We start from the raw sequence: 26,681 nt of genomic DNA on the forward strand, positions 1-26,681 counted from the left end.
GAGAATAAAGAGAATGAGTTGAAGCACTAACCCCTGTGGTACACCAGCACTAACTCTGGCTCTTAAACAAGATGTTCAAATATGTCAGAGCAGTATGCTCTAAACCAGCCTATTGATCACTAATACATCTAAAAAATTGCGATCATCTTCATGACATGCATCACTGAGATCCAACAGAACAAGTCAGATCTATTCCACAAATAACATGACACACAAATGAACAAATGAACTGTGCAATGTACATTCAGTTTTTGAATGATATAGGAGGTAAGGGAAATTAAGCTGAATGATTTTGGATGGGTTATGACAAATGCAAAAAAAAAAAAAGAAAAGAAAAGCTGGATCGATGTAATAGTGCTGAGTGAGACTTATCTCTGTTGATGCTCTTGGCTGGCTGTCAGTGCATTCGCTCCTATAGGATCACGATCGGGATGGCAGCCTGGGCAGACCTGACCAGCAGTTGCCACAGTGCCAGGGACAGAGGGCAAAGCTATTGAGATGCAGTGTGACGGACACAATGGGTGCGACAGACTTGCTGTATCGACAGGCTTTTTGCTGCTGTGGTCAGAAATAAACCATAAATACCCCCACTGGCATCCACCGACTGCTCGCCAGGCCTCCACAACCACACTCACCCTCAAACTGAGACAGGCAGGAGGCAAAAAGACGAGACAAAAGGAAAGACAGAGAGCGTGGCTTGTTCGGGGTGCAGCAAAGCACAAGCCATCAAGGTAAATTAATCCTTCTCATAATGCAAGTTCTACCCAAAAAATTTTTCTGTTTTGGTTTGTGCAAATTGGACCTACTAGGATCAAAGTTTTGAAACACACAAGTTGTTCTTCATTTGCCCTAAACTATGTGATTTTGGGGGGGGGGGTTTCTAAAGAAAACATGACAGAACAGCAGGGAACCCCAGACCAGCTGCCTGCAGAGAAGGGCCAAGGAGGTGCTGGAGCCACATATAAGGTACGCTCAACACACACACCAGTAAATTGACTTTAGTAGCATTTGGGCAACACTGTCAACCTTCACCTGTTCCTTTTTTTTTATTTTAAGTTGGCTGTATTTGAGTTTGAGAACTTTCGTGGGAAAAAGGTGGAGTTTTCTGGCGAGTGTAAAGACGTGTTGGAAAAGACCCCAAGAGTTGGCTCGGTCATTGTGGAGTCAGGACCGTGAGTGGCTCATCTGCCTTTAAATATCATTCTGTCGTTTTGAGTTTGTCCACATTACAGTTTGGCAGTTTTATGTAATGCGGTATGTCTGTGTTGTTAGATGGGTAGGGTTTGAATGCCTGGGTTTTGGTGGGGAGCAGTTTGTCCTCGAGAAAGGCGAGTATCCTCGGTGGAGCACCTGGACCAGTTGCCAGAGTAGCTACATCCTGAGCTCCTTCAGGCCTCTTAAAGTGGTAAGTAGCATTTAAACGTGGCTCTTTTGCGGATTTTAAATGCAATACAAGCAAGCGTGTTCTTTCTCTCTTTAGGAAAGCGGGGATCACAAGTTGCACCTGTTTGAGAAGACAGGTTTTGAAGGACGAAAGATGGAGATTGTTGATGATGACGTACCCAGCCTTTGGGTTCATGGCTTCCAAGACCGTGTGGCTAGTGCTAAGGCTATTTCTGGAACGTAAGATATATCGTCTCAATCACAAGGAATAATGGATACGTTCCAATGATCTTAAGGGTAGAACTGAAGGGCTTGGAGCAACAGAATATTTAAGTCTTTGTAAATTATTAGTGATGATTTCTAATTTACTGTTGTTCTTTTGAAGGTGGGTGGGATACACATATCCAGGCTACAGAGGGCGCCAGTACGTTTTTGAACATGGAGACTTCAAGCACTGGAATGCTTGGGGAGCCACTGCACCTCAGATCCAGTCCGTCCGACGTGTGCGGGACATGCAGTGGCATAAGAGAGGGTGTTATATTCCACCTGCCCCGGTCCCTGCCCCTGCTCCTGCTCCTACCCCAGCCCCTGACCCTTCCCCTGCACCGCCCAAACCAAATCCCAGTCCTAATCCCAAACCCACTCCCAAACCCCAAACTCAACCCCAGCCTTAACAGCACACCTCTGACAACACCCACACTGACTGGGGGAAGCTGAATGCAGCTGACCAATCCCCAGTTTCTTCTTCATGCTCCTTTTTGGGTGAGGCTTCCTGACCATGCAGTTTTGGAGAACTGGAACTGGTAATATTGAAACATGTATCTCTGCTGAAAATAAAGGTTTTGACCCTGACTTTGGCTATAAGCACATTTGTTTCATGGTACTGATTATGTACTGCACAGAGGACTGTTTGACAAGTTGGTTGGGATGAGAAATAAAATGGAAATTTCTCAAAATGATAGAGGGACACAGTTACCAACATGAGTTATTTATTATTCTACCAAGGTTAGAATACTAACCTTCTAAATAGATTTTCCATCAAATCAGAAAAGCATATGCCTTTGAAGTTTTTGTTTTGCTTTGTGCTGAAACTGCCTTGTAAATGCATTCATGGTACTCAGGTTTGAACAAATATTGACACATTTCAACATCCAACTTCTATGTGCTAGTGGCAGGAATAAAATTAGAGAGAAGCTTGAACATCTCAGTGAGTGAGAACATCTCACAAATGCAAGCAGAGCAAGGCATTCACCAAAACTTCAAAGAAAACCATGAGAAGTCACATTTTCAGATTGCCACAAGGCCTTCATGCAAACATTGTCTGAAAATGAAAATGCAAACCATTTTCATTTTGGTTTGCAAAATGAGAATGGTAAAAAAGGGTATACACACCATTTCCTTTTTTTTCAGCAGTAGAAGAATGGAGCCAATGGAGGACATTCCTTGAAGAAAAACTAATATTGCTTGCGAAAGACAAGACTGGAGCCTTCGTCCTTCTAGCAGGACAAAGTTTTTTTTTGGTTGTTAAAGCACATTTACATGTTTGAATGGACCAGTCAAAGTCCAGTCCTGTTGCCAGACACATTGCCACATTATTCACAGATGATCTCCATACAATCTGAGAAGAAGATTGACCAAATGTATCGGTGTCTAGATGTGTGCGCTGTGGCTGCAATGTCACAAAAATGTGAAAATGTTCAAGTGGTGTTGAATACCTTTGGAAGGCCCTGGTTATGATAAAGTTACGTTTGTCTTGTTCTTACCTTGCAGCTCAAACTTTCTGTAAACCAGAATGAGGTTTACAGAAAAATAACAGTGAAATTGGCCTCAGACTTCTTCTGAAACTAGCTGAAAAATAAATAAACAGTCTCAACAACCATGGAAAGCTAAAAGTGACACAATGTCTACAACTAATATTTTTAATCTTATTTGATATTTGTGCACAAAAATAAGAACATTTGAAAAGCTTTTTTTGATTTTCCGGGATGAAAGAGAAATCGAATTGATGCTTCGGGTCCTAACTTTGTGTCCACTTAATGTTCAGATTAAAGTTTGCGATAACAACACATCCCTAACATTTCCTCCTCATAGAAACCCTCCGTTGACGTCAAAGCTCAGTGATTGGTTAAAAAAATACACAGACCCGCCCAGGAAGATGAGGAATATCCAACCAGGAAGCACGTCCATTCACTAGGCTCGTAAGGTGGGCGGGAAACGCGCAAAATTTGAACGTTCACCCGGAAACAGCGGGAGTAGAGAGGGCAAGAGTATGCTTATGAGTATATCGCTGCGTCTATGTTAACACTGTATTATTATCGTCTGCATGGCAGTGTGGTAAGTGTTAAGCACCTCAGTACTTTGTGTGCATACATATGATTTGAGAACAGCAGCGAGTGACGCGTTTACGTTAGGGGGCATTTTAGAGAAGTGGACGTTAGCTACCGTTGACGTTGCGCGAGCTAAAGGAACGGTCCGTTTACTGATAAAAAAAAACAACAACATTGGCGGTATTTCAACTGTGAATAACCATGTGCTTTTCACCCAGGTTACCTGGGGTTAGGGAACCATGTTGAAATTCAAATACGTCAGTCAGGGAACCTTGAAAACACCTCGCTCCTCCGCTGACCCAATCACCAGCCGCAGCTCGCGTCTCAACCAGGTGTTTCAGGTATGGCCACATCTAACTATCTTGCTTTCATTCGGCTACCTTGTCAGTATATATGCTTTGTGCGGCACATTTTAAAGGCGGTGGCCCGTAGTCGGTACATAACTCCCCCTTCCCGTGTTGTTCCCCAGGGAAGAGTGAGCCTGAGCGGCGGTCAGCAGGGAGGATGCAGCTTAGGACGGGAGGAGTTTCTGGAGGCTCTGTTGCTTCTCTACCAAGAGTGCACATCCCCTGAGCTAATGAAGATTCAGCATGTGGCAAAGTTTGTCCATAAATGTAAGTAACTTCATCTCGATGCACATCTAGTCAGAAGTCTTAATAAATATGCAAAAAGCGAACACTGAGTTTGCCAACTTTATTTTTCTTCAAGTGTTTTGTGTTTTTTTGTATTTAAAATATCCACTTTTTCTTAATCATTTTTGATTTGCTACATTACAGATTTTTCCAACTCAATTATTGTTTTTTTTTTTTAAAAAAAAATCTTTTTAAGTTACTGATTTGTAACATTCATTCATAACAATTCATTCATCCTCCTGTCTCTTTCCCCATCAGCTTTGCTTCCTGTTCCTGTCTTTTGCAGGTTCTGTTTTTAAAGTCTTAAATTTGTCTTTTAAAAACTTTTATGAATGCTTGCATTTGTACTTTAAATTTTTAAAAAGTACTGTGAACTCTTTGTCTCACAAAATGTAAGGAATTGAATGTTTCATTGGAAAAAAAATGAGCTGATATAAGTTGCTCTAAATGTTAAAGAAGCATTGAAATAGTCCTTTACCAAACTGGCAGTTGGATCTTGTCATGTTTTGAGTAACATATGGGTAATAAAACCCAGTTTAGTAAATATTTTGTACATGATTGGCTAGAACATCGTTTTGAAAAAACTGCTCGGGAAAGTATGGGATTTTGAGATTGGACATATGTAGAAACCCTAAATATAACACAATGAACATGTTTTTCTTGCTGTCATCCAATGCTTGTCTCCCAAACAGTTTCTGAGGCGGTCTCCGAGCTGCGTGCCCTGCAGCCAGCAGTTCATGACTTTGAGCTATGTGCAGTGGTCGGCCGTGGTCGCTTTGCTGAAGTTCGAGTAGTTCGAGAAAAAGCCAGCGGCGATGTTTGTGCACTGAAAATGATGAACAAGGCCGTGCTACGCACTCAGGAAAATGTAAGACACTCTTATTTGACTCAGCCAAAAAAATATGTGGCAAGCTTGCAAAATTTAGAAACTTTTGAGAATGTAAAGTGAAGAATAACATTGTCCCTGCATTGTTATTGTTTTTAGTATACTTAATATTCTTAAGCTGCACTGTCAGAAAGTTCCACAGGAGAGCGCTGTAAGGCTGAATAACATTGAAAAAAGTCTGGGTATGGTATTTCACAGCTGTGGTCCCTGGCATGACTAATGGAACAGATTTCTGTCAGAACAGTACATGAGCAATGTCAGGAAGTGACGATAAGGGAGCAACTAACTGCACGATTTTGAATGAATAAGTAATTATTTCTTTATGCCACATGGGACCAATTTGCTTACTTCAAATTACACTTTTAGGATCAAAAGAACAAAAAAAAAAAAGAGGGAATTGATATCACTTACAAGTTTGAGATCTTGAACAGTGAAGTGGTTTTTGAGTAACCAATGCCATTTCTACTTTATATTTAATTTCTTTTTAGGATTAAGGTATTTTTAAAGTGAATTGACTACTTATGTTCTTTTATCAAAATCCATCCATCTTCGAAAGCTGCTTTGTAAATGAACCGACCACTCTCACTATACTGACCCGTTCTTTCACTACGTGTCACATTCACTCGTTGGCACAAAATTTCGCACAGCGATTCACAGATCAGAGGGCAACAAGGAGTTCTGTGTGGCATAGGGGAAGCAGGAATGAAACTTATAACCTCTTAATTTCCAGACTACTCTTGCCTATTTAGTAGCCTTTGTCCTGTTGAAATTTAAGAAGTGGAGTCTATCCTATTATAGAACAAAATTATTTTAAAGTATAATGGCAAATATCAGGTCTTAGGATGATTGATAATAGTGTGTTAATATTTCCTATAATGATCTTCTTTGGGGTATTTTTCTGTGTTCAAGATAAGTACTAGAAACTAGGCATTGAGGTTTCCTTCATTACATGCAGAGTGCTGTGAAAAAAGGATTTTCCTCTTTCCAGATTTCTTCTGTCACACTTACATGTTTCAAACAAGTTATTTTTAGCACCTGTGGAACACAGTATGAGATTACTCTGGTTATGTTAATCAGATAACCAAAGTGACTGAAAAAGGTTGTAGCATCAAAAACATCATATAAATACAACCTCTCTGTCAACATGGGCTAAAAATAGCATTCATGGGATAACTTGTCCACTAACCAAAAAGAACAAAAAACCTAGTCTCAGGATTTTTTGACTGGAAGAATATCATACCATCAGTCAAACATGGAGGTGGTAGTGTGACGGTCTTGGTCTGCTTTCCTGCTTCAGTTTCTGTATAACTTGCCATATATGATGCAACCAAAAATTTGGCTCCTGAGTAGAACACCGTGAAGAAGAGGAATTTTTGACCTTAAGTTGAAGTACACTTTTGTTAAATCAGATCTTAGTGACGACCTCTGAAAAGCACAAAGAAAAACAGGGAACAAGGTAAAGGCCATGAAGTAGCTCATTCAAACTGTGGATTAAGATCCTATTGAGAGACCATGGTGTGATCTTGAATAGGCTTGAAAACCCCCTACTGCTGCTGAATTAAAACTATTTTTGAAAGAAGAGGAGGCCAAATTCCTCCAGAGATGTAGAAGGCTCGGGAATGCTAGATGCTGATGAGTGTTGTCATGGGTGACACAACCCAGTATTCGGTTTTTCACAAGCTGTGACCAAGTTGTTTAGGACAGCTTTTCCTTTAATATATGAAATTTATTATCATTTCGGATGATAAATGAAATCACCTGAAAGCTGCATTTTATATTTGTTCACAAAGTCACAAAGTACAAGTTTGGTAATGTGAAACATTGAAATCGACATACTGTGTCTCTATCCTTCTACTTCTTTACAGGTTGTTTTTCATGAGGAGGAACGGAGGATTCTGGCTCTGAACAGTAGTCCATGGATTCCACAGCTTCTTTATGCCTTTCAGGATAAAGATCACGTCTACCTGGTGAGACTGGAGCATGTTTAAAAAGCCAAGGGTTAAGGCATTTCCTAAGCGCTGTAGCTTAACTGGTTGTCTGGTGGTCAAGTTGCTGCACTAGAAGAATGTAGCCCAGTTGAGATGTTTTGTGCTGTTGATCTATGGCGTAAGCTCAGCTGAGTGCATACTGACTTAGTGTGTGAACGGCTGGGGACAGCATAGGGCCTATTGTATTTAGATTTAGGACAAAGCAAGTACTGAACTTTGTTTTTGGAACATTGTCCCGTGTCCAATTCACAAGCTTTTGATACGAACTGTAAACTTTTGAAGTAAATACACAGGAACTACGAGAAGAGTTTTACAATTCATTGTGAGACATGCTTAACATTTACATTGACTGAGAACGTGGCGACTCCAAATTCTGCTCCGTTAGGCTCGGCTTACAGAAAATTCAGATGAGACAAAGATTGATCTGTCTTTCCATCAAAATGAATCCTATTTAATCCTATTTAAAACTCGAGACTTTCAGGTCTGTGCCAGTATTCCACCAACTGTTAGTAAACTGTGTCTAAATATGCAGCACAAATTGTATAAGAACCTCACTGATGGCTACAAAAATGTGGGGTTTCCTATCTATGCCCAAATGGGCATTCACATACATTTTATTAGAGGATGAAAGTGAAATTTTCAACCTGTATGTATATATTTGACTCTGTGTGGGTTAGAGACAGTCAAGAAATTCAAAGTTCTGCACCATATTCTGTATTTATAAAAAATGAAATCTTTTATAAAGAAGTACTTGAACTTGAACTTATTTTAAGTTCAAATCTTGCAAATCTCTTACCATTTGGGTATTTTGTTCATTCAGCTAGGATTAATGAGACACATGTTGCTAGTAAAAAAAAAAGTAGCTGTTAAAAACATTTTTTTGTCTTTTTTTTTTTGCAAATTTTTCTGCTAAGATCAGTCATGACACTGAATCATCTCCTTAGACAGGCTGCTTTTTGTTTCTAAATGACTTAAATCTCGATAAGTGCATTAATAATTTAGAAAGGAGAAAGAGTCAGCTACAAAGACTAGACTTAAAAATTTAGTAAAGCATGTGCAAGACCTCCAGAACTCCTTTTAACCCCCTCTTTTGATGAATGACATGACTCATGCTATTCTCTTCTGCAGTGTCTCAGTCTGGCAAAGTGTGGCTCGTTGTCTTTTTGGTTTGATGTATTCCTTTTTGGCCAGTAAAAACACAGGATTGTTCTTTTCTTTCTTTCTTTTTTTTTTTTTTGTACATCTCTAGGGTGTATTTAGATTCAGTGAAGGAAATTTTTCTACAATTGTGTTTCAGCTTCTTAAGCAACATATTTTTTTCTAACAAAACAATCTTTGTGTTGACCCCACAATGACTGAGGTTCAAGGAAAAATGATTTTAAGATGTTCATTACATAGTGAGGATTTTTTCCGCCTCCCCCTTATACATACATTTATTTTTTTTTTCATGCCCCCTGCGTGTCAATCTCAATTCTTCTTCATCGCCGTTTCACTCCCCCTCTTTCCCACCCTGCTCACTAACTGAGCATGGACAAAAATACAAAGCATCCATCTTTATCCGTGTGTCAGAGAGGCTCCTAGTCTCTCTGTTGCTAGGTAACGCTAGAGAATGCTCCTGTTCATTCAGACTCTCAGACCATTCATGCGCCAGGGGCTCTCGCCTGCAAAGTGTGTGTGTTGAAGGAACCGAATAGCTCCAATCAACTTGACCAGTTTCTCCTCACGGTGCAGAAGACTGCCAAAAATAATCCTCAGTTGTTTGTGTTTTCAGATAAAATGTATGCAAATATCGAAGGAGATATAATTTCTGGCATGTTGGCTTCGCCGGATAGGGGTTATTTAACGCTTTGATCACAGCAATACATGCGGCACAGGGATTTTGCGGGTATTCTCGGTCTATTTTTAGCAATGCTTTGACTGCGGTATCAGAGATAAATCTGTAATAGTATCCGCTCCTTACATAAGGAATTTATAATGAGGAGAAATACCCTATGAGCATAATCTGAACATAGCTTTGATGTGAGCTCAGATGCATCTTATGGGATCCAACACTTATTGCTGTCTCATGTAGATGATAAATATTCAGTGATTGAAATCAGCCAATTTTACATTTGATCGGCCCAAAATCAACAGTACAATAAATGTTTAGTGTTTATGAAATACATCCTAACTTGAAACTCCCACTGGTTTGTCTGTAAATATGACATCTTTCTTTGTTTGTTTTTTTTGTTTCTTTTTTTCTTCCTTTCCTTCTTTCTTTCGTTTTTCGAGTTTTGTAAAAAATTTGATGAAATTTTAGGACATGTCCCAAAATCAGTTCTAATTTCTGTTTATTTGGTGCATCTTAGACTATTTGTTCTATATATTCTGAAATATATATGACATGTATGACATGCTTGTTGAATGCGAGTACGGGAATATGAGTCATGATTAACTCGTTTCCCCCCTCATTGCTCCCTTGCTTTGCTATGATGTCACCAAAACTCATTTATTGAGAGGCAGGTGTACAATGACTACAAGGCTGCATGCATACCAAAAAGACAAACAAAAAATATCTGGTGCAGATATTGTTGTGCAAGTTGCAACAGTTAAAACCACCAATCTGTGACAGGGTAACTAGATGGTACAACAAATTAGAAAAAACAAAAAGAAAAATTAAAACTAGGTATCAAATTTATAAAGAAGCAAAGTAAAAGTTGGAAGAAAAGATTGTTTAAAATGATTGCATGTCCAATAGATAGCTAACATGTCCATTAAGGTAGTTGCTTATAGTCTCCAAACAGAGTATTGAATGGGTCCTTCAGTATCTTTTTTTTTTTGCCTGTTTAATCACAGAGCTGTTTCATAATATAAATCAAGTGCAGGCATATAAGAGAGTGAAAGTCCCTCAGAGTGGCCAAATATGTTAACAAGCAAAACGGATGGACCCTGAAATATTATATGCTACCAAATATTAGATGTAAGTAATTCTCAGTGTTGCACACTTTGAAATTGCGGCTGGGATTCAATATATTATCTAGTTCTAAAATGTTATGTTGCGTTTTATTACATCATATTTTATTTGTGTTCTATTATTATGTTCTTTTCTATCGACTTTGTCTGTCTGTGTGTCTTGAGGCCATGGAGTACTTGCCAGGCGGTGACCTGATGTCTCTGCTGAACCGATACGAGGATCAATTTGACGAGTCAATGGCTCAGTTTTATTTGGCTGAGTTGGTAGAAGCCATTCAGGCAGTCCACCAGCTGGGTTACGTCCACAGGTTAGACACTCAAAGCTATATCCATTTTTTTTACTGCTTTCTCTACAGTATGTGGTAAAGGAAGAGCCACTTGGGTTTTCTGAGTTGGTGTTGCTATTTTGTTTTTCACTAAATTGTTTTTGATGTCCGAGTCAGACAGCATAAAGTACAAAAAAAACCAACGCCAATGTTTCCTAATGTGCTCCATTAAACTTATAGTAGCTGACATGTTAAAGTACTGAGGCAACAAAAAGCTTTTTAAAAGCAGTATCAAATGTCCTATAAAATATTTCCTTACAGAGATGTCAAACCAGAGAACATTCTCATCGACCGGACTGGTCACATTAAGCTCGCCGATTTTGGATCAGCTGCCAAGTTGACTGCAAATAAAACCGTAAGTAGATTACACGGTTTTGACTTTAGTGTTATTAACAGTGACATCACTGAAATAGATTGGTTGATTGAGATCATACAATTTGACAACGTTGAGGAAAGGCTTCCTAGTACTACTGCGAAGTTTAAAAACCTATGGATAACTTTGCCATATGTAGTTTCAAAGCAGCTTTCAATTTATCAAGATGAGGCTTAACTACGATTCAGGCAGGTTCAGAATTAAGTTTGAACTCAAATGTAAAGAATTTAAATAAAAACATTGAAACTATAAATTATAAGGTATAATAATCCTGTAAACCATATTAGTGATATGATTAAGAAATGTTGTGGCTTTTAAACTATTTTGTATTTATTTATTTCCTTAATACCTTGGTTAGTCTTAATACTGATAACCCACAGTTGTCCATTTGAAGTATTTTGTAAATGTTTCCAGGTAGCCTCTGCCACAGTCCCTGTTGGAACCCAGGACTTTCTGTCCCCAGAGGTCCTGACAGCCATAAACGGCGGCTCTCAGAGCACCTATGGGGTTGAGTGCGACTGGTGGTCCCTGGGCGTTATTGCATATGAGATGATCTATGCCAAGTCGCCTTTTTCTGATGCCACATCTACCAAGACCATCAACAACATTCTGAATTTTCAGGTATGTCTGGTATGGTGACCATTTCAAGAAAAAATAAATCTAGTCATTGAATTATTCATGGAATGAATAATTATTGAATGCCCATCTCCTTTGCCTCCAGCGTTACTTAAAGTTTCCAGAAGAGCCTCATGCCAGTAAGCAATTTGTTGACTTGGTGCAGAGCTTGGTGTGTGGAGCGAGAGAGCGTCTGGGCTACCAGGGACTGCGGTGTCACGCCTTCTTCTCAAATGTAGACTGGAACAACTTAAGACAAGGTGGGGGGAATCCCCTCCTTCTGACGCTTTATTTTCAGCCTCATAGTAATGATATGAACAAATGCTTAGTCTCTTTGTAGGTGTGTTATACGCTTCTGGATGTATTCAAGGCTAATTGCATTATGAAAGGCATTTTCAGTTGTAAAATAATGAGGCTCTGTGAGCCGTTGGCAGCGGGCCAGCTCCTTCTGTAGGAGAGAAAATGGGAGGAAGGCTGACGGTGAAGATCTGCAACTCATCTGCTTCTTAACAGACGCAGCACAAATCCTGAACGCAGGCTACACCAGCAGGCTTTCCGTGGCGGAAGCACACGCCTGATGATTTAACATCATTGTTTTTGTTCAATTCGACAGCATCAGCTGAACAGCTTCTGAAAGCACAACTCTTAGCCCTTGAAGAAATATTTTCTGTCAAACATGCCTGACCAGTATCCAAGTTTACTGGTTAAGTACACTTGTTGGAAGCAAACATGGCTTTTTTTGCTCACCAGATCTTTTTTAAATTTTAAAAATTTTCCTGTCATATATTTTCTTTTGAAAGATTTCTCCTTTGCAAGTAGTATTTATGATAGACTTTTGAAAACTGAAAAGTGTTGATTATTTTCTAGAAAAAAGTAAACACCTTTATACAATTTTGATTGGGAAAAAAAATCAGTTCTTGATATAAAACACTGTTTAAGAAGTACCTCATGTTTACATGTTTGCATTGGATATTTGGTCCTTGTTTATTGACAGTTCAACACATATGGAGCTTTTTGCTTCAGCTGTGACTCCAGCTGATTAGCTCGCTCTGCTGCAGTGAGGGAGAGCGAGCGAGTATGTGTATGAAAGGAGGAGAGAGGAGGAGGGAGGAACACAGGCAGCATGTGCATCAACGCGCGACTTGCCGCACTCTAGGCTCCCATCGCTCTACTCCTCCTCCCTTCCTTTCTCTTTCCTTTCTCCTTGTGTTGTTCTTTTAAACATAATTTTTTACTACCTTTTTTTTTTTCCTTGCCCTCTCCTGTTCCCTCCTCTCTCATCCTTTTTACTCTTGCAGTTCCGCCGCCTTTCGTTCCTGCGTTGCATGCTGAGGATGACACCTCTAATTTTGAGGAGCCGGAGCAGGCTGCCCCCTGGCCAGCCTCAGCAACCCAGCGAGGAGCTGTGCCAGCAGGCTTCCGGGGCCAGGATCTGCCCTTTCTAGGCTGGTTCTTCAGCAGAGCATTAGCAGCATTGGCCAAATCTGAGTAAGTGCTACCTGTTTACCAATATGTTTTGGTCTTCTCTTTCCTTTGAATTCACAGTGAATCCACAGTATTCATCATTTCCTTTGCATATGCCTCATGTAACATCTCTGTTGTTCCCCCATACTAACACTGGCTCCTTTGCTGCTGTTGGGCTTCATAATATGTTGGTAGCCCTCTTCCAGGTGACCCAGCATTGTGGCCTGGGCAGCTGGTCTTGTCTATGTCAATAGTTTTCTGCCTGTTGGGACTTAAAATTAATTTTCCCATTTGATTTTTAAAACAAGAACGGAAGCAGAGATCATGTCTGATATTTCTTTCTCATGATTTCTATTTTTCTTTCTTTTTTGTGTGTTTTGCGACCGCACATGGTTCATCCGATGCGTAGGCAGATGAAATAAATGAACCAGAGGATGCTGGGCTGCGTTATCGTTCCATGAACACTGATTGGTATGCGGCTGAGTGTGTCAATGAGGTTTGCTGAGACGTGGAACCCCTCACACAGGCACACTCCCACCGTCACTGCCGTTGTTGTGGTTTCACTGTTTCCCCGTGAGACATAATGAGCTCCTGACTTTAACAGCCCAAGCTTGGGAATGTAATTTATCTTTAAGGTATTTGGCTTCTTAACCTCTGATAATAAAGCAGGAGGATGGGTTTCAGTTTTCTAGCCCCCTCCCTGGGCCAGTGCTCTGACCGGTTAATGGTGCTGGAGAGACTGCGGATCATGACAGCAGCAGCAACAGAAAGGGAATAAAAAGCGTTAGCAGATTAGAGAGAAAAAAAAGGCTGAGAGCTCAGATTGGGGGAGAAAATCTATTTCTATGGTTACTACAGTGATGTTTTTTTTCCTCCCCTCTTCAGCCCCCACCCCCATCTTTACCAGTCTTCTCTCCTCCTCTTGTTTTCTCTCTCTTCTAATGTCTCTGTCCCTTGCTGTTATAACATCACCCATCTGCTAGAGCTTTTTAACGTTTGTGGCGTTTGACAAAGAGAAGCCCCCACAATCTCTCAGTATCGTGTGGGTGCATGCATATGCATGTCCACAATCTTCATTGCAATTCCAAAAAAGGGACAGGGGAAATAAGCCAAAAGTCAGGCATAATGAAATGCTAATCATGTGTTTGGGGGTTTTCAGTCATAATTTATTTGCTTTTCATTCTTGTTGACCTTGATTGCCCGACTCCTCATTAGGAAAACTCTACAACAAAATCTCCTCCACCGCTTGCCTCATTTCTGAGACGCCTTCTGTTGCCTGCTGCAAAGAAATCATTGTTACATTTCATTATATTCTATGCTCATCAGTGTAGCTGTAATGTGTTTTGTTTGAGGAGTTTCTCTTGTCTACTGATGATTGTGATTGACTGGAGCGGAGTAGAAAGTCTTTCTGGTCTGTCATCTAACACTTAGGTTGAGAGTATGATACGTTGACAGCTCCTTATTAGAATTCCCTGAATGATGCCAGATGGCTGGCAGGGTGTAAAAGTTTTATTCAAAGTCACCAGAGGATAAGTTATATTCATTTAGCTGACCATTTAACTCTCGTCCAAAGCTATAACATGGTGTAAGGTTACTCTTTAGTGAGCTGTGTTGGCAGCTAATGCCCACAGTTTTGGCAATATCTGCTGAGGACGGTTGGAAGCTTTGATGTCCTATCATTAAGTGGAGCTTTCAGACTTACCTCTTAGCACCAGTTGCCCCACTTGAATATTATAGGGGAGGAAGTAAAACTCCTTTCCATGTTGGCCTTTAGTAAACCTTTCAAAACAGAAAACAAAAATAGAGACTAAATACCTGCCACATTTAATGTTAGTTCTTATTGAGCTAAAAAGGGCTGCAAAATATATTGCAAGTATATTATCATCATCATCCTCACAATACAAGGGTGTCCAATATTCATATCACAAGGGACTATTGGATGCAAATGACATTGCCCAAAATGTTAAAGGTCACACAGAGTGATAGAAACACAGATGTGCAGTTCTCGCACAGAATGTTATATCTTCATGCAACATAAGTGGACTAAGCTGAAATTGGATTTTAGTTAGTCAGGCTGTCTGCTCGAGTAGCTACTCTGCAGGCATCTTTTTAACAAGCATGTTGATCGATGCTTCCTTGCAGGTACTTTACCTATGGCATTGGCTGATTCTCCTTCAGTTTCTGTACCACAGTCTTCTGTGTTTTTCACAGCCAGAGATTTCTGCAATCTGCTAATGCCTATCGGTCGGCTTTTTTCAGTCAGCAGATAGGCAATGTGGAGCAACAAGTGAAGGAGGGCCTGTGTGCTTCAGGCAGCCAGATAAAGCTCTAATTTTTGTGGTTTATAACCATAAAACCTTGATATTGTTTGCCAAATCAGTCTTGATCCGTGGCTTGGAGGTCTTATGCTTTTCACTCATTATTCACAATTTTTTGTAAGAAATGCTCTTTTATTATATAGACATTTAGAAGAACCAATTTTGAAAGTATAAAATGTGAGTTTAATTTAAATGAAGCAATCCTAAGTTGTTCCTCATCATCTTTGTTCATAAATATGGGAATATTGGTAAAATATGGCTGATTTTTGCCACCAGATGATGCGTGCTAAATAGTTGTTTAGACTGTTTTGCTTAGTAAAAAAAAGGCATATTATCAGAAGACATAATTTCCCGACTACTGCTTTGTTGATCCTGATTTCTAGCTAGAAATCAGGATCAACAAAGCAGTAGCCTTGTGGCTTTACGTGGATTTTCTTCATATTCATATTTCTCTTGCATCATAAATATATTCCGTGTTTACACCAGATCAATGCTAATAAGCCTTAAACATACATACCTTCCTCCTGTTCCTGTCTTTTATTGATTCCCCTCAGTAATGTGGTCTGCACTGAGTCCTCATTTATTTTTCAGCCACAGTTCAAAGAAATGACAACCACGATGTTCTTTACAGAGGGATCTAATATTTTATCTCCTGTACATTCTTTGTATTCTTTTTTGTTTTCTTTTCTCTTTTGCCTACAATATGTCAGAGCCACATAGAGTTTGTACCCATACTCATTTTCAAGGTGCAGGAAGCAGTCTGCATGTTATGAAAATGATATCCGTCTTCCTTTTGACGTTTTGTCACTTGTATGAAAGATAGATAGAAAAACAATAGACCCCAACCTGAAAACCGCAACTGGATACCTTTTTAATCACTACAGTATTTTCTCGACACAGCCTCTTTTAACTATTCAACTAAACAGCAGTGAGATAAGTGAATTCCTAACATAATTGTGTTGGCTGCTTGTTGTTGGCTTTCGGTTGTAATCAGGATTCCCATGAAATAAATGACTGTGGCGTTTCAGTCTTTATGTAGCACAGCTCAATGTGAGTGGGTGGGTGGGGGATTCTGCTTTATATTATGTAGTGTATGCTCCATGTATTGATATGTTTCAAGGGGATCTCTCCTCACTGCAGCAAGCACAGAGAGCAGGGATTGCTTTTGTGGTGTTATTTTTAACACTGTGACTCAGGCTGAGTCAACTTTGTTAAAGATCCTTTTGCTGTGTTTGTAAACTCATTCATAAAGGCTTGTTCATTTATTCCAGAGCTGTTTTGTCTCCAGCACAGCAGATTAAACCGCATCAAGTGCGTGCTCTTAATACTTCAAAGGAAATGAATCAGAAAAAATAGGAATGTTAAACTCACTGCAAAGTTAAAGACTGATAGAAATTGATCAAATTATCTGTCACATTATTTAGTCAGAAAAAGAGGAAATATTTCCATGCATGCATCTCTCATTATTTTTCTTCCCTGCAGTTTGTTTTTGTATTGAATAAACCATATTGAATAGAAAATAGATGATATTCTCTCCTCTGAAAGGCTTTCATGCATCTCACCCAAACTGTTGGCAGGAGTGTTATTGCTGGACTAGATGTGCCGCTAAATAGAAAGAACTGATTCAAGGCAAACCTTGATGTTTATTTTTGATGGTGGGCTTTGTGTCGGCATTCTAATTTTTATCACAGCATTATAAAACCTTCCTGTCATAATGCGTTGTCCTTCCTCTTCCTTAAGGGAGCTTTAACAATGATGGTGCATTAATTTCTGGACAGAATCAAGGATTGGCTGCCATCCTTATGTGACTTAGGCTGAATTACATTTACTAAGCCCACCCCCAAATACCTTTACTTTAATTAATTAAAGATACATTTAGGTGTTGTGTTTTTGTTTGCCATTACACAAATAGATATATACTGTAGGCTGTTTACCAAATTTAAATATAAAAACAAACATCCTTGACAAAATTTGAATATCAGTTAAAGTATATTTAAACCTTTAAATGTATAGTCCAGCAAAATGTAATATAAATTGTACATCTATAAATTTTATCTCCTAGGGTAATACAAGAATATTTATTTTTCTCCTTAGAAAAACAACTTAAAGTAATGAGTAAAATGCATTAGTATGCATTGAACCACGCAATCCAGTATATTGGTTGTTCCTGTAATAAAAACATTTAATTAGGAGGGTTGACTTTTCATTCTTTTAGAGGTTCCAACTCGTTACAGGTTACAGGATGAAGCCCTACCTCCTGAGCCACTGCCACCCCTCAATTTATTTTGTGTTTATCCACCGATGTGCTAAGAAAGGACTAAAATCGGGCGATACGGATGTTAATGCTGATGTGTCATGCTACGATTGTGTTTTGCAGCTAGTTTGAAGGACCTGTGTCTTCTTCAGTCCACTAAGGACTTTCTTGATATGCTGCTATTTCAGGTCAGTGTCTGCAGGCCTCAACTCACCTGCTAAGACCAACTCCATGGAAAAAAAGCTTAATCTGAAAAGCAAAGAATTACAGGAAACTCAAGACAAATGCCATAAGGTAGGAGAGCAAAGCCACGTTTTATGTTTCATCACAGTTCATTGTCACTGAAGCATTCATTCATTCCCAACGGAGATTTGTTCAATCAAGCTTTTGTTCCAACACTGTATTGTAAGCATCCTCTAAAAAGAAATTTCATGCAAACCAAAACGACTAATTCCTTATTGGAAACTGTAAAATTCTGTTTGCACGTTTTGGATTTTGAACAAAATCGACCCAACAATGTGGGTTTTATTACCAGACTCGTGTTTATTCTGGCAGACTGGCTTAACACAGATCAGAGAAGCTTCTGTTTGTGCTTCAATAAGCCAAGATAATCTTTTTGTTTGTATAACATCACAGCTTTGTAATTTGCGGCATTCACGGTGGTGTGATGGGTCAGAGAAATCGCTCATAATCTGAATCAGAATAAGCATTACTGGCCAAGTGTGAGTTGGCATACAAACATATTGCTGCTCATTTTTGTAATTTTCATGCAGCGTATGGTCACATTCACAGTCTGAGCATAAAACCATGGTTTCTTCCTTCCTTTCTTTATTGTTTTAAATTTTTAACCTTTGCTTGAACGCGTTTTCTTTGCGTTAAGATGGAGCAAGAAATCTCCAGGTTCCAGCGTAAAATGACTGACCTGGAGTCAGTGCTCCACCAGAAGGATGTGGAGCTGAAGGCATCCGAGACGCAGAGAAGCATCCTGGAGCAAGACCTCGCCACCTACATTACTGAGTGCAGCGTGAGTCATACTACCAGCTCATTCAGATGTGTTGGGAGGCTGCCGGAGAACGTTTGAATGTGCTGTTGTTAAAGGGGTGATTGCTCATCCAGACATCTGTGCAACTTTTACACCACCGACTGTGTTGATTGGACCTTGTGTTTGCATGCATGTGTCTGCAGAGCCTGAAGCGGAGCTTGGAGGAGGCACGCGTCGAGGTCTCCAGAGAGGACGATAAGGCCATGCAGCTGCTGCACGACATAAGAGAACAGAGCAACAAGCTGCAAGAAATTAAGGAACAAGTATGTCATAGGGGGAGAGAGAGAAAAAGGTTTCATTTTTCCACTCACAACATTGGAATCTTTTCCAAGTCTACTGTAAATTTTCAGGATTTATTTTCAGCCGTATTTGATAGGAGAGTGAGTGAGGAAGCAGTGAGATAATATTTCCCCCCTCTGTGTGTCTGTTACACAGACGGGGCTTCCCCTCTGGGTGGCCGACACTCATAAAGGTCATCAGTGCAGATGGCATCCCTGCAAGGTTCAAAACATGAGCAATTGACCAAGAGGTTCTCCCAGTCACCATACAGAGGGCAGGGGGACGCCCAGTAATTACACTGGCTTGAACCCACCAAGTCTTCACTTAACAGATCATCAGATGCATGTAAAATATGCAGAGGCAAACCACAAATAACTACGATTTCAATCCATGTTGATGTTCTATTAGTAAGTGAGGTTTGTCTTTCACCGTCGTAAATTTATGGATATCAATTGTTCATAAATTTACTTTTGGACTCTGCCCCGCTTGAAATGACCCCACTATTTTATTTCCTTTTAATTAGAAAACAAATCTGAACAAAGGAATGATCTTTGGACCCATCGAAACCATTTTTTAACTACTAAATGAACATTAACATCTTCACCTTCTTTTTTTGCTTTATGTTTTTCACCCTTCGTTATTATTCACCGCCGTGTGCTGCTCAGGAATACCACGCCCAGCTGGAGGAGATGCAAGTGACCATCAGGCAGCTGGAAGAGGACCTTTCAGCTGCAAGGCGTCGCAGCGACCTCTACGAAGCCGAGCTGAGAGACTCCAGACAAACAAGTGAAGAACTTAAACGGAAAGCAGTGGAATACCAGCAGAGAATCCAAAAGGTTTACTTACTTTTTCATCAAAACAAAGTAGATCTATAGATTATCTAAAGAATCCTCAATTTTAAATTATTGTTTTCCATTCAGTTATTTGCACTCATTGTGTAGTAGTTTGATATTTGCTTGTTGTGGAAATGAAACAATCCAAATTTAATGAAGGTATTTCTTGTGTCCAGCGATGGAGCAAAACTGCAGATCCATGGTGGTTGCTTTCCCTCCACTGCTTGAAAACTCTTGGATTAATTCAGTATAAACTAAAAGTAGCAGAAGTAGTAGTAAAAACTGCACTAATGTATTGATAGTTGTGGGTACATTTCTGCTGGGTAATAAATATAGACATTCAAATGACAAATTTCACTAAAATCGACCTATGAAATAACAGGCTTTTTATTTCTCAGACATGCATCATTTAACAGTAAGCTGTGTTCTCGTGGGGACATGTTGACTAACCTGTCGAGGGTTATTCGTTTTCAGGCTAAAGAGCAGGGAAAAGCTGAAGTGGAGGAGCTTCTTTCCAAACTTGAGAAGGTAAATGAGGAATCAGGCTGCTGTTTATTTTTGCAACTCTGCAGTTATCAAATTTGATCAGTAAATTCACTCTTTGCTTTCTTGTAGACCAACTCTGAACAGCAGGTGAAAATCCAGGAGCTCCAAGACAAACTGTCTAAGGTAAATTTACCTGTATCGTTTCCCGTTCCTCAAACAAAGAACACGTTTGTGGCACTCTGCAAAAATGTAGGGATGCAAGCAGCTTTGTCTGATTTGCATTGTGCTGCAGAACTCAGTTTATTCACATGAGTAGATTTTTGTTTCTTTTTTCTTCGACCTCCCTGGGTAAGCTTTGGACGAGCACATCAAGATGCTTGTCTTGGGACACATTAGCAGCCTTTGACCTTCTGATTTTTCCCCAGGCAGTGAAAGCGAGCACAGAAGCCACGGAGCTGCTGCAGAATGTCCGACAGGCCAAAGAGCGACTGGAGCGGGATCTGGAGCGCCTGCGGGGGAAAACCGACTCCAGTGATACTTTAAAGCGTCGTCTGAGAGAGACGGAGGTACCAGCCTAAATCTGTATGAACTACTCGGTGCCAAGCATTACTTGTTGGAGAAGGCGAGTAACGGTCAGGAAGAAAAGCTGAAAGCCATTTGAGAACTCTTGAGGAGGTGCAGAGATTGACAAGTCAGGTTGAGGAATCTAGACAGATGAAAAGCCAGCTGCTGTTTACTCCACAAACCTGGCATGTTTTGATTAAAAGAAGTCATTAAAAAAAAAAAACTCCTAGCAGCTGTAAGCTATTTAGAGCCAGCAGCATGCCATGCCAGCCTTTCCCCCAGTTAGGATGATTCTGGGCTTTCAAGGTCTGTATTTTGGTCTCTTATCCCAATTGGAATAAAACAAAGTTTTTGTTTGCAATATGATAAGTTGTGAAAAAGTTCAAGGGGTCTTTAAACCTTTCCAAGGCACTGTATTAAGGTAGATATGGACTTAGAATTTTATCACAGGATTTTATGATACCATTTATTCTTTACTTTTATGTAACTTCAAGGCACAGTTTTTGTAGCGCCACAAACACAAATACTGTGTTTGGAAAACATTTTTATTTGAAATGGGTTTCTTCAAGAAGTGTGGTTTATATCACTAAACTGCACATTGGGACATCATTTAATCCTGTTTTTGAATTTACTGGTTTCTCCAGGCTGAGACAAAGAGTGGAGAAAAGTAGTAAAAATAACATTTTTGTGAGTTTTTTTTTTTTTTTTTTAACAGTAGCTGAAATTTATCATAAGTCAAAATTCTTATTTGAAGATAAATACCCACTGTTACCCTGCATAATAAGTTACTTCTACTGTTTTATTTTTTTGTTTGCTTTCCATTCTTCTGTGTCATCATCACCACTTTTCAGTGCACTTACTTTTTCTGCTGGATCTTTCTTGCTGTGTAAGCAGGAGGGCAGGAAGACCCTGGAAAACCAAGTGAAGAGGCTGGAGATGGTCGAGCGTCGGGAGAATAAGCTGAAAGATGACATTCAGACCAAATCTCAGCAGATCCAGCAGATGGCCGAAAAGATCCTGGTGGGAGAGCCTTAGATTAAAGCTCATTAATACTCTTCACTACTCCACCCTTAATTTCCCCACTGCCCTGCGCCTTCCACCCTTCTAGCCCCATAATGGTCAAGGCTCAGTCATTAATGGATGTAGGAAATGGACGTAGGGAGCTGAGGCTCGCAGATAGTTTAAAAAGATTTGGTGTTACATTTATGGATTTGACCATTTCCAGCATGAACAGGCACCGCTACAGTCAGCTTGTGGATTTCCAACTTTTTAATGCAAGTTTCTTTCTTTGTTTTATTTCTCCTGTAGTTTTGAGTGAGAGTGAATTTATTAGTTGATGGTTCTGTCTTAATTGTTACTGCTGATGTTGTTATAATGTTCATAATGTTCATAGGAACTGGAGGAGAACCTGCGGGATGCCCAGTCAACGGCTCAGAGGATGGAAACTCAGCTGGTTCAGAAGGAGAGGCTTTATGAAGATAAGATCAAGGTGGGTCAGAAAATTTTCAATTAATGTCGTCGTCACATGTTTCACAGCAAAACCTGAAAATGCTCATTTATAGTTTCCACCCCAGGTTTCATAGTTAAGCCATGAAGTGTGTCTTGTAGCAGGTTATAAATGAAGCGTGAGCATCTCTGATACAATCTGACTAGTCTCCTGTTTTCTGGCTCTGACTGATTCAGGTTCTGGAGTCCCAGATGAAGACAGACATGGCCGAGAAGGAGAGCCTCGAGGCAAAAAGGGCACAGCAGGAGGAGGAGTCGAGAGAAAACTGCAAACTAATCAGCGAACAGAAAGCTGTAAGACAGCAAAATCTTTCTCTAATTCTTTATTGAAGGAGACTCAGAAGTTACTTATGTCTACTTAGTTAAGACCTGCATGGGTTTAACTTGCCTATTTGGGAACATTTAATGATTTGGATGTACGTTTATTTGTTCAGATATAATTTGGTTGCTGGCTCAGTAATTTCTAATTGCAGTTTAGCTGGATTGACAAGTTAATTGGCAGAATGGTTCTTGTTGCTCAACAAGGCCCGGGCTTAATGTGTTAGCCTGGAAGCCGTTAAGAAGCTTTTCCAGATCGTCAACTGCTAAATGGATTCAAATAGGATTTTGTAAACATTTAACAGCATGCTAACTTTAAACAAAAATGTGCTGGCTAGTTATCTGCTGTTATTCTTTCAACTTTATTCACAAACTGATCAAGAAACCTTTTGGATGCCTGGGTTTGTGTTGATGGGCTGGGTGTTAATTGCATCCCTGCTCTACTGCAGACCATCAATGCCATGGATTCCAAAATGAAGAACCTGGAGCAGCGCATTGCTGAGCTGTCCGAAGCTAACAAGCTGGCTGCCAACAGTAGCATCTACACCCAGAAGAATATGTGAGTGAACAAAGCGTCCAGCACATTCTGTTCTCTGGAGATTTTTACTCCGGTGTCTTCACTAGTATACATCTAAACAACGCTGGACTTTATCATTTCAAATATTGAATATTGCTGTGTTTTTGTTTTTTGTTTTTATTTAAAGAAATCTTACTTAAGAAATTAGTCAACCAAATAAATAATAGCCATATTTGTGTTTCCTTTTCTGGGCAGGAAAGCCCAGGAGGAGATGATTTCAGAACTTCGTCAGCAAAAGTTTTACTTGGAGTCTCAAGCAGGCAAGCTAGAGGCTCAGAACGCCAAACTGGAGGAGCACTTGGAGAAAATGAGTCAGCAGGAGCAAACCAGGAGAAGCCGACTGATGGAGCTGGAGAGTCGGCTGCGGGAGGTAAGAGAACAGAAGGCAAACGGTGCTAAATCTGTAAGCTCAAGATTAAGTCATTCACTTAAACCAGCACGGAATCCAGCCTTGCATCATGACAGGATTAAGGAGCTGATCAGCTAGTCTGCTTCTGTAGCTTTCATGTAAATGTAGCAATAGATTAAAATCTAGAAAATATCCCTACTATGAAAATTTCAGATTTATTGGCCGGATTTCAACAAATGAGGAAGAAATAAAAATCAAACAAAAACTTGAGGGGAAATTGGTTTGTAAGATACATGTTTTAGTATCGCAGCAACCAGTTTGATAAAAAGGTTGCTAATTAAGTCTCCTCCTCTTATTGAGAGCTTGTCTGTAGATGCTGCTGACAGACAACCTGCTGTCATGTCTCTGCCTTCTCGCACTCTACTGAGACACGATACACAGCCTGGCACTAAATACTCACCTCGCTGTCCTTTAGCTTACAGACAGATCTCCTCTGCCATCTCTCAGAGGAAACCATAGGATTCTAGCCTGGAAAAGATTTTTGTGGCAGAATTCTGACGATTTCGTAACGTTCTGATACGTGATTGTTTTTTTTTTTTTTTTTTTTTTTTGTGTTTTTTTAGAGGATTACTTTTTAGGAATTATATTTGAAAGAATTTAAAATATTTGTTATCCTTTTCGTCTTTTATTTATTTAAATTAGGAGCAGAGTCAGTATCCAACTATGTACTTGCGAGAGGAGTCTCTGTTTTTAAATGAACAAAGCCCTATTTTACAAAGACCAAATGGTTGGAGTTGACAGTTTACACTCCATTCATTGTCCCGTACCAGGAGTTATTACAATTGATAATTGTAAACATCAGTCAACTTTGAAATTTCAAGCAGGATGACATTTCCAAATGTAACTTTTTTCATGACAGACAAACTGTTCACAAACTATGATGAAAGCAGAGTGCACATTAATCTACTATTAATTAAGACGGGTAAATAAAAGCTCATTTCAAAAGTGCAAGATGACCAGTAACCAATGAAAGACAGTTCTGTTTTTCTGAAGGAACAGCCAACATGCCTTGTTGTTTACTTTTACTTTATTTTGTAATTTAAATGTTTTTAAATCTTAATAAGTTTTGAAAAAGAAAACAGAATATATAGACAAATGTTAATTCATTTCTTGCTACATTTTTTTCTGTATCTTAAGTTATATCCATCTATTTATAATTCACAGCCAACTTCACCGTTATTTTTAAGCAGGTTTTGTTTTTTTAAGCCAGACAACAGTAGCGATATCTGCTACAATTTGATGAAATTTGAGTTCTTTGTCAAAAAGGCTTACTTGTTTCCCATGCAGATGGGCCTTGAACATGAAGAAGAGAAACTGGAGATTAAGAGACAGGTGTCAGAGTTGACCTTGTCTCTTCAAGAGCGCGAGTCCCAGATCAGTAGCCTGCAGGCTGCACGGCTCGCCCTGGAGAGTCAGCTGCAGCAGGCGAAGACGGAGCTGGAAGAGACCACTGCTGAGGCAGAGGAGGAAATCACTGCACTGAGGGTAAGAGACGCTACTCCATGCAGACAAGGACAAGATCTCATAAAGTTGCTGCTCAGTAAGTTTGGCATAGAGGCAATAAGGCAGGTAGATATCCTGCAGCAAAATGCCTCGGGTCCTTTTCCATTATGGCAGCTCAGAACCATGTAAGGAATTGTAGGATAATTTTACATTGGGACACCAAAAATACATAATTTCACATTGTATATCTATTTTTGTCATCCTTTTTTCTGCAGAACCACAGAGACGATATTCAGCGCAAATTTGATGCCTTAAGGGACAGTTGTTCAGTAAGTGCTGACACTGCCTTCATTTTCCTCTTTTCTGATCACAACTATCAAACGCTTGCCATAAGATTTGTGCAGTATGTTTAAGAAATAACTAATCTACTAAGGATCTCATTACAGATACAAGAGTTGTGGTGCATCGAGTTACATTTTAGCACAGCAACAAAAAATATTTATGTATTATGACCACTTATCTGTATGGGGTTAACGCCTCCACCTGTTTGTTTCGCCTCAGGTGATCACTGACCTGGAGGAGCAGCTTACGCAGCTGAGTCAGGAGAATGCTGAGCTGAACCGCCAGAACTTCTACTTGTCAAAACAGCTCGATGAAGCGTCGGATGAGAGGGAGGATAAGATGCAGCTCAGCCAGGAGGTGGACCGCCTCAGGAGAGAGGTGGCTGACCGGGAGATGCACCTCAACAACCAGAAACAGGTTAAATGAGAGCAGTTAAATTGTTTTTTAACAGAGTGTCCTTAAAAAGTTTTAAATTTATGAATAAAAATGTAATTTGGCCTCAAATATGACTATCACAGGTCTTAAACTTTTTTGTGGCAGGTGTGAAGTAGATTTTTCTTTAAAGAGAAAATCTACTTCACAACTATTTAATGTTTGGAATTTTTTGTAAGGCAAAAGTTTGAGTCACACGCAGACATCTTCATTGTATTCTGACTCAAGGCAGTTGACGCTACCGCTAACCAGCTGCTAATGAAGCCTTGTTAGCTTTGTTGCGTCTGTCATTTGTAAATGCAAATTTATCTGCAGTTTGTTTATATATATATATATATATATATATATATATATATATATATATATATATATATATATATTATATATATATATATATATATATATATATATATATGCAACATGCCTGTACCTATCAAGAATATATATATATATATATATATATATATATATATATATATATATATATATATATATATATATATATATATATATATATATATATATATATATGCAACATGCCTGTACCTATCAAGAACATATATATTATATATATATATATATATATATATATATATATAATATATATATATATATATATATATATATACAATCTTCTTTTGTACATTTGTTGTGATTAAGGTCTTAAAGTCCATTCATGGTGGTCTTAAAAAATCATAAATTGGAGTTGGTCAAATCTGCATGGTGTGGATTTCAATCTCAGCTGGCGAGGAATGAAATGCATTTCAATTAAAGAAATAATAATTATACATTTAGACATGAAAAAGGATTAGTAGCAAACTAAAATACTCATTCAGAGTCGCAGTAATTTTGTGTGTAACATAAAAACCTTGTGGGACACAACAACATTTAAAGCAAAAGTAAAGTAAGAATAATGGCATGATATTGACAAA

General features: G+C 39.3%; 2 protein-coding genes across 7 annotated transcripts in view; both read left to right on the forward strand.

Annotated features, from left to right (window-relative positions):
* Positions 1-648: 648 nt before the first annotated feature.
* Positions 649-2,235, forward strand: LOC129358162 (beta-crystallin B3-like). The gene is made up of 6 exons (XM_055027031.1): positions 649-731; positions 887-966; positions 1,057-1,172; positions 1,273-1,405; positions 1,481-1,623; positions 1,769-2,235. The coding sequence occupies exons 2-6, from the start codon at positions 892-894 to the stop codon at positions 2,055-2,057; spliced, it is 756 nt and encodes a 251-aa protein (XP_054883006.1). The 5' UTR covers positions 649-731; positions 887-891; the 3' UTR covers positions 2,058-2,235.
* Positions 2,236-3,597: 1,362 nt separating this feature from the next.
* Positions 3,598-26,681, forward strand: part of cita (citron rho-interacting serine/threonine kinase a) — a 39,975-nt gene continuing 16,891 nt past the window's right edge. For 3 of the 6 annotated variants that reach the window (XM_055027347.1, XM_055027351.1, XM_055027349.1), the window contains exons 1-25: positions 3,598-3,717; positions 3,929-4,051; positions 4,180-4,324; positions 5,035-5,210; positions 7,094-7,195; positions 10,334-10,476; positions 10,756-10,849; positions 11,282-11,488; positions 11,589-11,742; positions 12,781-12,970; positions 17,707-17,812; positions 18,399-18,542; positions 18,704-18,823; positions 19,505-19,675; positions 20,147-20,200; positions 20,288-20,341; positions 20,584-20,724; positions 21,614-21,742; positions 22,116-22,211; positions 22,406-22,522; positions 22,996-23,105; positions 23,319-23,493; positions 24,820-25,017; positions 25,251-25,304; positions 25,537-25,734. In XM_055027347.1, coding sequence (XP_054883322.1) covers positions 3,950-4,051; positions 4,180-4,324; positions 5,035-5,210; positions 7,094-7,195; positions 10,334-10,476; positions 10,756-10,849; positions 11,282-11,488; positions 11,589-11,742; positions 12,781-12,970; positions 17,707-17,812; positions 18,399-18,542; positions 18,704-18,823; positions 19,505-19,675; positions 20,147-20,200; positions 20,288-20,341; positions 20,584-20,724; positions 21,614-21,742; positions 22,116-22,211; positions 22,406-22,522; positions 22,996-23,105; positions 23,319-23,493; positions 24,820-25,017; positions 25,251-25,304; positions 25,537-25,734 — 3,180 coding nt within the window. In that variant the 5' untranslated portion in view covers positions 3,598-3,717; positions 3,929-3,949. The remainder of the gene's footprint in view (positions 3,718-3,928; positions 4,052-4,179; positions 4,325-5,034; positions 5,211-7,093; positions 7,196-10,333; positions 10,477-10,755; positions 10,850-11,281; positions 11,489-11,588; positions 11,743-12,780; positions 12,971-17,706; positions 17,813-18,398; positions 18,543-18,703; positions 18,824-19,504; positions 19,676-20,146; positions 20,201-20,287; positions 20,342-20,583; positions 20,725-21,613; positions 21,743-22,115; positions 22,212-22,405; positions 22,523-22,995; positions 23,106-23,318; positions 23,494-24,819; positions 25,018-25,250; positions 25,305-25,536; positions 25,735-26,681) is intronic. The other 3 variants (XM_055027348.1, XM_055027352.1, XM_055027353.1) reach the window with 1 other exon arrangement.

This window comes from Poeciliopsis prolifica, unplaced genomic scaffold (genome assembly GCF_027474105.1).
Source record: "Poeciliopsis prolifica strain line A6 unplaced genomic scaffold, Auburn_PproV2 SCAFFOLD003, whole genome shotgun sequence".
NCBI classification, from domain to species: domain Eukaryota; kingdom Metazoa; phylum Chordata; class Actinopteri; order Cyprinodontiformes; family Poeciliidae; genus Poeciliopsis; species Poeciliopsis prolifica.

What these genes read in the sequence shown, in the direction of transcription:
- LOC129358162 (XM_055027031.1), top strand. Translation starts at nt 892, where the DNA reads ATGACAGAACAGCAGGGAACCCCAGACCAGCTGCCTGCAGAGAAGGGC. An exon ending in GTGCTGGAGCCACATATAAG is followed by an intron (nt 967 to 1,056) that starts GTACGCTCAACA and finishes TTTTATTTTAAG; the next exon opens with TTGGCTGTATTTGAGTTTGA. An exon ending in GTCATTGTGGAGTCAGGACC is followed by an intron (nt 1,173 to 1,272) that starts GTGAGTGGCTCA and finishes CTGTGTTGTTAG; the next exon opens with ATGGGTAGGGTTTGAATGCC.